At 41.0% G+C, this 15,726-nt stretch overlaps 2 protein-coding genes across 2 annotated transcripts in view; both read right to left on the bottom strand.

Annotated features, from left to right (window-relative positions):
* The window catches only part of PHACTR3 (phosphatase and actin regulator 3), a 152,124-nt gene extending 138,460 nt beyond the window's left edge, over nt 1-13,664 (bottom strand). Inside the window, exons 1-2 of the mRNA XM_083360895.1 lie at nt 13,503-13,664; nt 9,253-9,330 (exon numbers count right to left, since the gene is read on the bottom strand). Coding sequence (XP_083217021.1) covers nt 9,253-9,330; nt 13,503-13,659 — 235 coding nt within the window. The 5' untranslated portion in view covers nt 13,660-13,664. The remainder of the gene's footprint in view (nt 1-9,252; nt 9,331-13,502) is intronic.
* TUBB1 (tubulin beta 1 class VI) overlaps nt 1-15,726 on the bottom strand; it is a 917,325-nt gene that overhangs the window by 412,596 nt on the left and 489,003 nt on the right. The gene's annotated exons all lie outside the window — the stretch shown is intronic.

Consider the following 15,726-nt stretch of genomic DNA (forward strand, 5'->3'; position numbering starts at 1 on the left):
TCACTGTTAACTTGTTTTGTATTGTTAACTTGATGTTACCTAGTTTGGGTAATGAAACATCTGCAAAAAAAACCGCAACCAAGCTCAGAGAGCACTAAGGACCCTCATTTCCTTGGGAGTTATCACTTGAGAGATAGACTAGCTCCTTCTGAAATAGATCATCACATAATCAGGCTCTATTTATTATGCTGGGAGGGAGGCTTTCCAAATGTTTGGAACAATCACTCTCATCATTTCTAGCAAAAATGCCCACACTTCACAAAGAAGAATATTATTCTACTAGTTTTTGCTCTGAATCCGGTTCAGTCGTGGCATGCAAAATTTAGTGGGAGAGGCTATTAAAACAACAGAAGACAAACAACTCTCCAACACTTTATTATATGCTACTAATGTGACAAAGAATAAAACTCAGAGTTTTGCTATCTACACAAGCGGCACAAAAAAAAAAAACAAGCAAGATTTCAATTCCAGGACCCCATCCGATAAAACCAAAGGACTACTAACGCAAACTATATGCTGCTTCAAGAAACCCACATAACAATCGCCCCTCAAGGGGACCAAAATTTTAAGCAATCTTTCTTCCCATTCAGACAAATTTCTGTCTTTATCTGGCCCCTTTCCTATTCCCTAGTGGAATCCATCTTGATCAGAATGTACTGCTTTAACTTCCTTCTATAAGTACATGCTTGCCATTTTAAAGGAACTCTGCATTTTAGAGGCTGCAGTTGTGCTACAGAAAACAAATTATTGCCAGACCGTGACACCTAATTATCACATATGCTGGAGGGGGGTTGTGATTTCTCTTTCTGTGTTCTAGACGACACAGGGTTGTCTGATACACTGAGATTTGATAAACATTGTGATTATTTGTAAATAATTACTTGTGCCTATCAGATATGTCCTTATCTTAAGTGTAAGAACTGCTTTGCCATCTATCTTCCTGGTAAATTTTAAAGAGGCAGTTCCAAAAGATCTGATCGTCTCAAGCATCTTTCATAGAAGAAGGGGATACATAATGCATAAGAATTGTCTAGGAAACCCTAGCTTTAAAAATATCTAGAGTTGTTAAAGAATTACATAAAGAACAGGAGTGGCTAAACTAGTTATTTTAATTCAACTCTTTTTTATTATTTGTAAGTTTTAAAATTTAGAGGTTTTTAGGCTCTGATTACTGGAGTAAAGATAACCATTCCCCAGTAAAATGTATCCTGAATCCATGGAAAATACTCTGTGTGTTTTACAAATTTTATGATGATGTTATTTGCATTAGTAAAGCATATACAGTGATATGAATGAGTTAGTTGTTTGTTAAGAACATCCTGTCAGCACCTGGGACAGCTCCCTATAACAGCTACTGTTCCTTCTTAGGCAACAATTACAGTGAAATTTGGCATTTACACAAAGCAGCTGAAGCTAATATATGTGACACTAATAAGATTAACCTTTCTGTACAGAACCTTTCTGTAGAAACATCTGTATTCATGTTTATAAACTAAGAATAAAAAGACTTCTGGCACTGTTAAAGTAGCATATAGGCGGTACATTCATTTCTACAATTACAGTATGTATGATACTTTTTTTAAAAAATGGAAGAACTAATAATCCACAAAGAATTTAATATACTGATGGGTGGAATTATCACTGTGTTCATCCAGAATGAGCTTCCCAAATTTTCTTGACACTATTCTTTTTGTGCATTTTAAATGTTAAACAATATTTCAAATGTTAAAGAAGAAAAATAACTCCCATGGATCTTATTTCAGAATCAGTTAGAATTTTGCATGCTGTTCACAAATTTGTCAAGTATCTTATTCTTATGCAGGTACCTTTCTGGGAATCAATATTATACATTGATTGTAACGAGTATCTTAGGAGTGTTCCAAGATTTGAGGGGCTGCCACAAAGATGGGGGGGCAAACTATTCTCCAAAACCCCAGAAGGCAGGACAAGAAACAATAGATGGAAAATAATCAAGGAGAGAAGCTATTTAGAACTAAGGAGAAACTTCCTAATAGCGAGAACAATTAACAATTGTTAATTAACCAGTGGAATGCCTTGCCTCCAGAAGTTGTGGGTGCTCCATCTCTGGAGGCTTTTAAGAAGAGACTTGTTCAGAATGGCATAGGGTCTCCTGCTCATGCAGGGAGCTAGATGAACTCCAAATTTCCTTCCAACTCTATTGTTCTATGTCCTATGACAGGGGTGTAAAACTGCCAGCCTGTAGGCTGGATGCATCATCCGGAAGCCGCACCCACCCCATTGCCGGCAATGGCAAAACTGTCCCGATATGTCACGTGACGTCACGAGTTTGACATATCTGTCCTATGAGATAAATCTTTACTGGGCTACAGAAAGCAAGTTCTTGAGGGTTGTTGATCCTTTTCTTATTTTGGAGTAATCATATGTTTTTCTAAATGGATGTGGAACCTATTTCCTTTTCCTTTCCTTTCTAAAATTGAACAAGTTGACCTCTGTGACCAAAGCTTTAGCAAATTCGATTAGGAAATATAGGTCTCTAGTTAGATTTCCCCATCACAGACATTCCTGCTAAAAAGCGTTTATTCTGGCTGACCATATTTTTTTAAAAAAAATGTTTTACCAGCAAATCCAGCTCAATTTCTAATGTCTATATGAGCATGAGTTGTGATGGGGGGTTGGGGGCAGCCCTTGATGCAAGATTCCTTCAACCTTGTTATTATTTCAGCTAGAATTTCTGGACAATCAATTCAAACGAATTGCTGTTCAGAAATCGATGTTTGTGCCTTGGCATTTGGGGCCTCCAAATTCACCTCAGAATGCTCCTGGCTATATAAGGACTGTCAGAGGAGGTCTGGCTTGCTTGCCGCACAGTTCCCCAGCGCACAATTTTTAGAGGCTGAATTCGCCCACTCTACTTCATAGTCACGTTCAGTGAAAAGTTACTGTTCTTAAAATAGGTTTTGCAGCACCATGGTTGCTATGATACCGTGGGAAGGGGGAGGGAAGGAGTTGGAAAGCCAACCCATGAATAATAATGGGCATATTACCAGCCTCTCACATTGTGCAGTGGCTCTATCTTCTTCCCTCTTTTTTCCCCTCTGCTCTATTCAATGCAGGCATTTGATGAAACCTCCACTTGAAGAGCTGAAACCAACCCCTAAGAGGGGGAAATTCCATCTGCTTTGCAGAGGGAAGCTGCATCTGTAAAATGCTGCATGGGCTTAAGAGAGAAACGGCTGAAGTCCTGATGGAGAAAGGTTGCTGATGTACTTTGCAGGCAAAGAGTTGTCCCTCGGTTCTAGACATGCCCAGGTGAGACTGGGAATAATTTTGGCTAAAAGACTCAGGAATGCCAGTTATTGAATTAGATGGCTGGATAATCTGATGCCAGTTAAATTCAATCCCCCAGTCCAAAAAAAGGTGGTAATTTTTTAAAAAAGTAAAAAGTGAAGGGCTGTGCATGCTTTGAGAAGGTTTCAAAAGAAGTGTTCTGATATTTTTCAGCTTTCTCTGCAAGCTAGAAAAAACAATGCAGCTGCTTTTAGAGGCAGGCTAAAGGTAATCTATTGGCCCTTCAAAGAAACTGCATCCTTTCCTCAGATATAAATGGAAGTGCTTCTTTTCAAGATGGCCACTATCTCTCAGCCTGATCAACTTCATAGGGTGGTTGTTTGGGGTAAATATGAGAGGAAGGAATGCCAGGTATGCCACCTTCCACTCGTGAAAGAAACAAACAGGATATCAATGTAACAATAAACAAATATTAGAGAGGGGGTGAGAGAGAGAGAGAAGGATCAGGATGTCTGCCCGGTTGAGTCAGAAATATCAAAATGGTAGCCACAACAATGCAATCAACCTGTCAGAAGCAAAGAAAATAAGTGAAGTGTTAATTGCACTGTATTAACCACCATCTTGACTTTTTTGACACACACACACCCAGTTCCAGAATTTTGGGAAGCTTCAGGGGAAAATCCAGAATTTTGGAAAGTTTGAAGGGAAAATCCAGAATTTTGGAAACCTTAAGGGGAAAAATTATAGTGAGTTGATTGGCGAAATGTCTTTGAATTATTTGAAATGCTTTTTTTCAGATTTCTTCCCATCTGGGCTGAATGAGATCAGCCGCCAGTGGGCCCATTTTCTACCTCTTCAATATTTGTGTCTGCTCTTCCTTCCATTCGTTTTCAAGCCTCCACACAATTTTTCTCATCTCAGTGGAATTTTGTTTTGACTACTTTATAACTGTTCTGTCCCAAATAAATCAGGCCAGTAGCTCTCTTCCTTATTCCAGCTGGTGGAGTATTTTTCCCCCCTAGCACTCAATCAAAGTTTCCCTTTCAGAACACAAGAACATGAGCAGTGCCCTGCTGCATCAGACCCATGACCTATATAGACCAGCAGTCTCTTCTCTCAATGACCAACCAACTGCCCAAGGAAGTCTATTAGTCTTGCAGCAGGAGACTAAGTCTTCAGAGGCAGTCACACTATCATGAAGGCTAATAGTCATTGAGCCCCATGATCTTCATAAATTGATTCAACCCTTTTTTTGAAGACAACCAGGTTGGTACCCAGCACAACATCTTGTGATAGCAAATTCCAAAGTTAAAAATGCCTTTCTGTAACTAAAGTCCATATTTCATGCTCTGCACTCTGGAATGTTAAAGAAGAGCTCTTGGTCATTTTCTCCACAGCATCCTTCAAGTATTTCAAAAATACTAACATATGTTCCACTTAGCTATCTTTCCGCAAGACTAAAGATACCTAGCTCCCTCAAACATTCCTTGCAATAGTTAGTTTCCAGGCTCCAGATCATCTTTGTTCCCCTTTTCACATCTACTCCAACCCCGTCTGAATTGATAAAACATGTGAAGAATGGTTGCAGGAATTGGGTTTGTCTAGTCTAATGAAAAGAAAGATTGGGGTGACATGTTAGCAATGTTGCAACTTTTGAGGGGCTGCCACAAAGAAGAGGGGGGTCAACCTATTTTCCAAAGCACCAGAAGACAAGAAACAATGGAAACTAATCAAGGAGAAAACCAACCCAGAACTAAGGAGAAATTTCCTGATAAAGAGAACAATAAACTAGTGGAATGGATTGCCTGGAGGCTTTTAAGAGGAGACAGGACATGGTATAGCACCTGAAATGGTATAGGGTCTCCTGCTTGAGCAGAAGATTGGACTAGAAGACCTTTGAGGTCCCTTCCAACTCTGTTAATCTGTTATTCTGGTTTCAAAGATTCTGTCCCAGAACTGGGTAGCAGCCAGTAAGATCTAAGTAGGGTCTGTCCATGAAGTTGTTATCAACTTCACTTTCAAGATCCTTTTCATTTGACCAATTCTCTTGTGAATTTGATGTCTTTATCTTCTTTGTCTCTGCTAAACCATACTTCTCTTCCCAAAGCTCCATCACTTGAGACAATCTAATCTGTTGAGGGACATGGAGATTGGAATCTGTTCCTCCTATATTTGAGTATTATCATCTTTTTAGAATTCATTACATAGCTAAGATGTTACAAAATACAAGGAGCACACTATGGACCTTTAAGCATTGGTTGAGTAACCCTGAAATTGTTTAAAAGACAGATTTAAATTTAGAATTCACTGACTCTTCTTTTTGAGCTATGTTCTTCAAAACACACCCAACCATCAAGATACATGCATTACAAATATCCAAATTATGTATCACTGATGCTCATTCTCCACTTCATATATGGTCAGGCAAGGGCAAGGCATTGATATTTAAAGCTGATGGGTCAATAGCTCCTATGATCCACTGATTACAACAATACCCTCATTAGAGTTGGGATCCAACTGGAAGTTAGGGAGAAGGGGGACGGAGGGGGACCTACTTCTTTAGATAATTGCATAAGTCAATGTAATACGACAGAATCTCAAGGGGCTTCAAGATTTAATGCACTCTGCTTGGCATAATATTGCAGATCTGAAAGACACAAATTATTGCATTAAAGTAGAATTTAATTGGGAAAGGTTAGGAAGTAATTGCTGCCTATCTTGCTTTAATCAGAACAGGTCTATGAATAGTTATTGAAAAAGACACTGCAGGTGAATTTTAATAAGGGGCTAACATCACTAAAATTGTAAAATAAACCCTTGAGACCCCAGACGTCTCTTGTAAAGGACTAACATGGCTATATAAGTCTGCTCTTGGGAAACCATTATTTGCCCTCTCCTGCCTGTATGACATAGGAAATAGAAGATTCCAGTACGACAACCACAATAGTCTCTGGCAGTGATAGCAACAACAAGACCTATCATACCTTAGGTCACACTGTATTTATTGTAATGTACTAGATGCTTGTTGTATTGGAGACATCCCTGTTCTCAGAGATTCTGAAATTACTATTAAAGACAAGGATCTCTGGGAAAATACATTTCCTGGAGACCTAATATATTGTCCAAGCAATATCCCAGATCTTTAAAGCAGCTATCCACAAAAGCCGTTCTGTCCTAAAATCAAATCTTAACTTGATCCTGAGTTGCTGAAATGAATGAACCAATGCATAAACATCTCATCTGGTTTAGTTTGGTAGCCCGAAACAGGGTATTTGATACCTAAAAAACAGGTCCTCAACTTACAATAGTTTATTTAATGACCGAAGTTACAACAGCACTGAAAAAGTGACTTTTGACCACTTTTCACACTTATGACCTTTGTAGCATCCCTATGGTCACCTGATCAAAATGCAGACACTTGGCAACTGGTTCACATTTATGACAGTTGCAGTATCTTGGGGGTCATGTGATCCCCTTTTGTGGCCTTCTGACAAGCAAAGTCAATGGGGAAGCCAGATTCATTGAACAACTGTTAACTGCATTTAGCAACTTAATAACTGCACTGATTCACTTAACAACTGTGGCACAAAAAGTCATACACTGGGACAAAACTCACTTAACAAATGTCTCGCTTAACAACAGAAATTTTGGGCTCAGTTGTGGTCATTAGTTGAGGACTACCTGTATTCTTGGACAGCTTTATAGAAATGCATCTCAAGTTTTCACACAGATCAAACTTCCTAGGAACCTCACAGGGATGTAACTCAAGGCAAGACATCTTGCCATCCTGAGCATCTTCAAAGAAGGACTGTCTAGAAAACTCATTATCCCTCTGGATCCAATTACTGTGTAGTCAACATGGGACAATATTTTTCACTGCAATATCAGCCATAAATATTACTTGGTGTTAATGATCTCTGGCCTCATTCCTAGAGTCATTTATCCCATTCCTTTATGGCCACACATCCTTTTTCTTTTTTAGCTTTATCATCATACAAATGCAATGACAACCACAGGGCTAAAAGACACAAAATAGCATAAATTGATAGACGTGCTGAGTAGCCACCAGCCTTGCACAGAAGTCAGATGGAAACAGTGGTTCATCCACATAACCTATGACCATAATGACAACAGGAAAATTGGTGGTGGAGGGGAAGACACAAAGGTAGGGAATTGCCAAGAGCATGAAGATGGTGAATGGACTAGAGTTTTCTCCCCTGAGCCATCCCACTCAAATTTTATTATGGATCCAGAGACAGTCTAATTTGGGGAGAAAAAAATTCTACTAGGCCCAACTAAGCCTCCTTCAAGAAAATATTTGTTAATATTCTGCTTCTTATACTTCATTATGAGATGATAGCATTTTAGACACGTCTCGTTACAGTACAGCACAACCAGTGATTTCAAGAAAGCAGGAAAGAGACATCCCTTTTAAAACTATTTGTACATTCTATCTACATTCAAAGCACTAATAAAGACTGTCCAACTGATTCTAACATCATTTGTCAGGTTTATACAATGCACATGTATTTGATATTCTTTCAAAGTGGAGTTTTACTATCATATATTACCAGGAGGTGAATCTGGAATATATCTCTCAGGTTTTAAAGGCGTTTGGGGTTTACAAAATTAAGGGGCCTTTCTGTAGGGAAAAAAATAATAATCAAGGGTTGCTAGCCATATTTTGAAGAAAAAAGATTTCCAGGAGAGAATTAAAAAATCCAGAACGTGGAAGGCTGAAGAGAGGCAGAACTGCAAGAGAAGTGAATCCTTGGGGTGTGAGTTGACAAAGCAAGGCAACACTATGTAAGGCACCATGGCAGGGTGGGCAAAGATTGGAGTGTAGAATAATGAGGCTCCAAACCTTATCCCAAATCATGTCCTTTAATTCCTACTGTCAGCTTGAGGTGGTTTGGAATCCATTGCTTGTTTTTACTCAATTCAATATTGGCTTCCCAAAACTCTCCTAGCAAAAGATGGCAAGCATTGTGATTATACCAAATCTAGAGAGTCCCAGTTTGAAGAAGGCTCTGTTACGGGAAAAAAGAGAGAGAGAAGCAAGGGGGGGAGAGGATAAGCTGGACACCTTTACACCTTCGTTATGAACATAAAAAAGGGCAATAATTTAAGATGACAAGCAGAAGCCACTAATTTTAATACTGTTCATGACAAGGAAGTGATATGCAGTCATTATGACTGCATAGAACTTTATCCTCTCCTCCATAAAATTTGACTATTCCATTTTTAAAGTTAATGGAGTTGGCAGCCACCGCTGCATTTTCTGAACCTGAATCCTCTAGTTTCATTATGCACTGCACTTCCTTTCAATCATCCTCAATTTCCCCCTGTGTAGTCTTGCATGATAATGACAAGAGAGAAGTGATTCTGTTTCCTCTCCCCCAAAGCATGCAAAATATTATTCACATCCATCTCTTCCTAGTTCACTCCACCTTTTCCCTTAATTTATGGGACTACAGCAATTTCTCTGAACCCTTAGGCAGAATAGGGCAAAGTAGCAGATCCTGGAGAGTGCAAATGAGATGAAACGTATGTATGAGTGTCACAGCTAAGACCCTACTCTCAAAGACAACAGAATCAGAGAATTCTGAAACGTTTATTGTATTTATTTATTAAATTTATATGCTATTGAAGCAACTCTGGGCGGCTTCATAGGATTCTATGAACCATAGAACTGGGTCAAGTAACCCATTTAAGCTTAGCCTTCTGTTTAGTGCAGGAAATGAAATAAAATTCATCTGCAGCGTGACCAACAACTATATAATGGAATTTTAGTGAGTGCCATTTCCCTTCCTTTGCCTCAGGCAACACAGTATATTGAATCAGCTCTGCATTCCTGGTGCCCTTTTCTGGACCTTGTCTATGTGTGCTAAGTCATCCAGCATCATTCTTTAACAGCAAAGTCAGCTCTAGGTTCTTAGAGGAAGGAAGGGATACAATACCACAAAGATCACTTTCACTTGCCTTGTTCCATAATTTCCAGGAGGCCTTTCTTAATTAGCTCGTCCCGGCTTTGCCTTGTGGATGTCTTCTTCTCTAACACTGCAAAAAGGGGGGTGAGTATGATCAACATGGAACATCAGAGTTGACAGTCAATGGAAATGAATAGTCTAAGAAGACTGCATGAATGAATGAAGGATGTCCAGCTTGAACTATGGCATAATAAGTGGAAGACCACCAGTAATGGTCTTTTTTTTCCCCCTTTCCCTTTGTTTTATGCAAACTGCACCAATGATTCCTAATTTCTGTATTCCATTCTTCATCAAGTAGTTCAGGGGACTATTTCAATGATTTAGAGCCAGCAGTCATTCTTAAACCAGCATCTTTTAGACAAGTTGGATAAAACCAGCAAGTCAATATTGGCAGAAGATAGTGGAAATTACACTGAAGCAAGTCAGGCCAGGAAAGTCTGATTGAGGATACAAATCCAATTTTTCCCAGTTGACTTTAAAACACTACACCAAACTGGTTATATATTTTGCTTTCTGTAATCAAATTGAACCCACACCTTTCCCCTAATCCTCTATGGGGGCTAAATCACATCTCTAAGGCTTTCAAATCTCATTATCACACTCAAGGAGAAGACCTAAAGCAAGGTTGCATTTTTTTTTTCTGGGCCCAGAATTGGTCTATGCTGGGAATAGGTATACTAGACCAAAATTAGGAAATAGGACTAGGACAAAAATTAAATTTGATTTCATCTACATTTAAATATAATTAAAATGAAATAATAGTTACTGCAATTATTCCTTAGTCATGGAGTTAACAGTTTTCTTCTTTTCTCACCTTATTAATTACAACTTGCTAACAGATTTTATTTATTTAGATCCCACCTTTCTTATTTTTACAAATAACTCGGGACAGCAAACATATCCAACACACCTTCCTCCTCCTATTTTCCCCACAACAACAACCCTGTGAGGTGGGCTGACAGAGAATAACTGGCCCAAGGTCACTCAGAGGGCTTCCATGGCTAAGGTGGGACTTGAACTCATAGTTTCTCGATTTCTAGCCTGGTGCTTTAATCATTAGACCAAACCAAATCAAAATAGACCAAACCTTAACCACTAAACCACTTTTGAATTGGTACGCTCTAAGGACCATACCAAAGATTTTATGGAATTAACAGATGCTCAAGTTGTCTATCTGTGTTCAGTGCCAGATCAAGTGTCTATACAAGACTATCTTGACTGATAGTATCACCTCCCACCAATGTAAAGATTGGCAGTTTTAGAATGTTCAGAAGGAGAGGCAGGATTGGTACCCCAGGCCAGGGGTAGGCAACCTTGGCTGTTTTATGACTCGTGGACTTCAACTCCCAGCAAATTGTTAAAGCTACTTGCAGGCTTATCTGTGTCCTCAGGGTCACCTGAGTAGTGCAAATGGGTGTGGAGCCTTCTTGGAACTGTTCAAAGGACTGTGTTGTAGACTGGAGATAGATGATGTCATAAACCTCCAGGTGGCCTCAACGACTCTAAAAGAATGCAAATGACCAGCTGTCTGCAAGAAATATAAATCCTTCCATTCCCCACCATCCAGTCAGAGCTGAAGAAGCTTCTTGGATGAGAAGCAAAACATCTTCAAAGAAAAACAAGGAAGTCCAGTTGCCTCGTGAAAACGCATCTTTGGAATATTCCAACCAGTTCACTGGCTCCAAAGTATTGTCTGACCAGCTTAGGTTCCTTGTTTTAAAAGCAAATTGTGGGTTGCGGATCTTTCAGAAACTCAAAGAACTGCTGATAGTTGGAGTCGATAATGTTGCACAACTTAGTTTATCATAATATGAGGCAGTTCCCAACAAGATACTTTTGCTGAATGTTGCAGAATTTTGAAGAAATGTAGCAAACAAAGCTATATTAAGATGCAGCCTTAAAATGTTTAATTTGCTAAAGGTCAGTCTATCAGGCTACCATAACAGGTACAGAGACAGTAAAACAGTTATCAACCTTTATAATATAATCTTGACAAAATTAAGGTTGAAGAATTTTATCAGTGAAGTTGCGCATGGCTGAAGGCTACATTCTGACGTTAATTCCCAAAGTAATTAGAGGATATTTATTTTAAACTCATTTCTTCATTCATTTTGAACCAGAGGAGGCCATCTAACAGACTGAAAAGCAACCAGAACCACTGAATGTATTCTGTACCTATACATTAATCTTATTTTGTACTGAAGTGGTGGAACTTTAACATACAAGCGGAGTACAGGTAATCCCTGACTTGGGAGCGCTTCCTTAGCGAACGTTCAAAGTTATGCCAGAAGCGCCCCCTAGTGTTTACAAAAAGTCCCAAAATTACAAATGTTGCAGCACCATAGCAGTCATTCACAAATGACCGCAGTGGCATTGCAACATTCACCCTTGATATTCCCTCCCTCCCTCCGCCACCCTGGGTCTCTCTAAGCACTAGACCAGGGGTGTCAAACTCAATTTCATTGAGGGCCACATCAGCATTGCGGTTGCCCTCACCGGCCCGGGTGGGCATGGCCAGGGTGGGCGTGGCCTATTGGGTAGGCATGGTTAGAGTACGTATGGCCTAATGGGTGGGCGTGGCCAGCTCTACATCGTTCTCATCAAGGGTGCCTATGGGGGCCTGGGCAGGAGTGGGACAGATCTGAGGGTCTCTGGCAGGAGGAGGGTCTCTGGGCCAGGGCCAAGGCAGTGGGGGCCGTTCCCTCACTGTTTCCAGGATGGCTTCGCGGGCCACATGAAACCACTTCGTGGGCCGGATCCAGCCCCCGGGCCTTGTGTTTGACATGTCTGCACTAGACTTTGGATAATCATCAGGCAAAGATCGAAATCCTTCACTTTCTTGGCTACTCCAGGCCTTCGGTGAGTTCGCAGAGAATGGAGGCCTAAAGTAAGGCAAGATCATGCGAGATCAGTGGCGCGAGATCTCACATGATCTCACAGTACTTTAAGATTCTGTCCTCTGCAATGGAACTGAAGCTGGGGGAGGCTTTGGCATGCCTCCAGAGGCCCCATCCAGACATTGGAGGCCTTTTTCCAGGCCACTGCCTTCTGGGCATCAGTGGCCTTTTCTGGACTGCTACCACCCGGAAAGGAGGCTGGGGGACACTTCCGCAAACTTCCAGAGATCCGATCTTGGCCTCAGAGGCCTTCTCCAGGCCTCCGAGGCCCAGAATGGAGGCCATGGGTGGCAGCTACATGCTTCCGGAGGTCCATTCTGGGCCTCAGAGGCCTCCCTCTGCTCTTGTCAGGAGCAGAGAAAGAAAAGTGAGGCTGGAGAGGAGACAGATCTTCACAAGGTAAGTGTCCTGGCATGGCAGGATTGGGGAGGAAGCATGAAGTATCTCAGTGAGGGCTTGGGTGGTCTGAAGCAGATGGCCTGTTCCATCATGAGGCCCTTCATGGCCTTCCCCACCCTGAGATACCTCATGTTCACTTAACGAGCCACACATTTGCCCACACACTAAATTAGCTAATGTGTGGGCGAAATCTGGGAGTGAATCACGTTCAAGGTACGAGATTCACTCCTACGAATCCTCAAGTTACAAAGGGGATCCATTACATTCGTAACTCGAGGACTACCTATATCCCACTAGTTAGCATTTGGCAATCCCTTGTCACAAAGAAAAAAGCAAACACTGTAGTCACACTTGAAATCAATAGGGATGACAAGAAAAAAATAATAGAAAGATGAGATTTCCTAGTAAGAATTAATATGTAGAGGCACCTGACTAACCAGCTCCTTGGTGGTTCTGTGTTGAATTTTAAATTATATATGAGGAAAACATGGATTCTAATATCTGTCTGTCTGTCTGTCTGTCTGTCTGTCTGTCTGTCTGTCTCTCTCTCATCTCTGTGTGTGCGTGTGTGCATTCGTATGTAAACACACATGCTTTTTTCCTCTTTCAACTATCAAGGGAATTGGTTAGGAACTCGACTAGACTCTTTACAATCCTGAGCTTCTGAAATGTTTGTTCAACTGCTCTTCGGGAATTGTATCAACTACTTCCCACATAGTTTCCATTAAGACACTGGCCTTTGAAATTTGCTTCTTAAAGAATAAGAGCCAAAATTCTCAGCTCAGCTGTCTTTGGAAACCTAGAGAAGCTGCTCTATTTTCTCCACACTTGAAAACAATGTACGTATGGTCCTGGCACTTTTTCAGATACACAGCAATCTGCGTCCCAGCCATCCAGGTCCTGCCCGTTACATTGCTGTGCCAAACAGGTGATGCCTGTCACTTACCTGTAGACGATTGCTTCAGTTTCTCATTCTTCTTTTTCCTCCACTTCCATGGTTTGAAAATCCTGCCCAGCGTGGCTAGTTTGCTATTCCTTCGGACAGGAGGAGTTCGGATCCCTGAGACCAGATATTCAGAACGCACTGCGGGGGATTGATCCATTTCCTCTGAGAAGGGAGTGAGAGAAAACAGTTTTAATGGTTGAGGAAAGGAAAACATCTTGAAGAGATTACAGTACGGGTAAGGCTTGAAGTGGTGATGGATCGGTGGGTGTCTGGGTTTTTTTTTTGTTTTGCAGAGAAATAATGCTTAATTGGGTTCCTATTTTGGAACACACAAAGGAAAAGGGGAAAAAAGCTGGAGTTAACTCCCAACTCTGTTTAACAAGTAAAAATAGCTCATTTGACATTAATGGGAACATTTATTTTCCCCTGTCAATAGCAGAAACACTCTGCAATCTATCTCTAGTTGAAGATCCCCATTCTCTACCAAAGCCCCAGTTGGTCCCCAGTGCTCACCAGGTATGAAAAGCCAGCCCTACTTTCCAGGAAAAACCACATGATCTGGAAGCATGAAAGGGGTTTGACCCTTTCTCAGGCTTGGTCCCTAGTGTAACAGAGTTGTATTTCGACATTTTATTTGGCAGCTATCTCTCTGTCAAGTTTGGAAGGATGCCCAAATCCATAAAAACTCTGGGCAGGGTAGAACATTAAATAAGGAAAAGAACAATGTGCTGTACAGCTACAAGAGAAACATTTAAACTAACATAAAATCTTATAAAGGGCTTGGGTAGAGGGTAAGGAAGATGACCTTGACAGAAATGTACAGAAACTGTTGCCTAGGCAAAAGGAGATGAAGGACTTTTAAAGCGCGGAACAAAATAACATTTGGAAAGGGCTCAGGCAGATGCCTCCCTAATTTACTGAAGTATAAGGAGAAGGACAAAGAACAGTCAACCAGACTTGTAATGTTCTATAAAAAAAGGTAAAGTTTCCCCTGCACATGCGTGCTAGTCGTTTCTGACTCTAGGGGCCGGTGCTCATCTCCGTTTCAAAGCCAAAGAACCAGCACTTGTCCGAGGACATCTCCGTGGTCATGTGGCCGGCATGACTAGACGCCAAAGGCACACGGAATGCTGTTACCTTCCAACCGTAGTGGTCCCTATTTTTCTACTTGCATTTTTATGTGCCTTCGAACTGCTAGGTTGGCAGAAGCTGGGACGAGTAACAGGCACTCACTCTGTTACGTGGCACTCGGGATTACTTTTAGCCATCCTGCAGAACTGATTTTATGCTCCGCCCTATCTAACGGGGTTGGCAGCTCACCACCCATCCTAAACCCAAAGGCCTGGAGAAACAGCCATGTTATAATGCTTTCAGAGTAGGGGCACTTATAGATCTCTGGAGGCATCCTGTTCCAGAGGGCAGATGTTGGGACCCAAAAAGGTGTACTTCCCAAGTCCAGACAGTGATATTGATTGATGGGGCCCATAATATGCCCAATCTATCCAATTACAAAGGATGAGCAGAAACCTTTGGAGGGATAACCCTCAGGTAATCAGACTTCATGCCACGACAGCTTTATGAGTGATAACCAGCAACTTAGATCACACTTAGAAGCTAACTGGCAACCAAGGAGCCATGATGTCACATGGGCATATTGAGACATACCCATTATTGTCTACAGTTGCATTCTGGGCTGTTGTAGCTTCTAAGTCAAGGGTCTCCAACCTTACCAGCTTTACGACTTGGGAGTTGCAGTCCACAAGTCATAAAGTTGCCAAGGCTGGAACCCCCTGTTCTAAGTGACCTTCAAGGGCATCTCCATGTAGAGTTCATTGTAGTAGCCCAAACAAAAGGTGATTACCGCATGCACGAAGTTCTGAACCAATGTTCAGTGGATGGCACTGAAAAGGAATGAGCATTTTCAGTCACTTTCCCTCAAAAGGGTGAAAAGAAATTTTCAAACAAGAAAATTCTGGGGGAATGTTGTTAAAGACAGACAACATATACCGATTGGTTGATTGATTTGATTTATTTAATTTATATAGCCATTTATCTCACCTACTGTATGTGACTCTAGGCAGCTTATAGGAAAAACTAGAAAAACTAGATGAAATACATGCAATACAAAAACTAAAAACATAGCAGCTGAGTGTCGTATTGGGCATAAAACCTAACTTTACCATAATTAAAATATAGTCAAGGACTATATTTTAGTCCAGGACTA

This window comes from Vipera ursinii (assembly GCF_947247035.1).
Source record: "Vipera ursinii genome assembly, chromosome: 3".
Lineage (NCBI taxonomy): Eukaryota > Metazoa > Chordata > Lepidosauria > Squamata > Viperidae > Vipera > Vipera ursinii.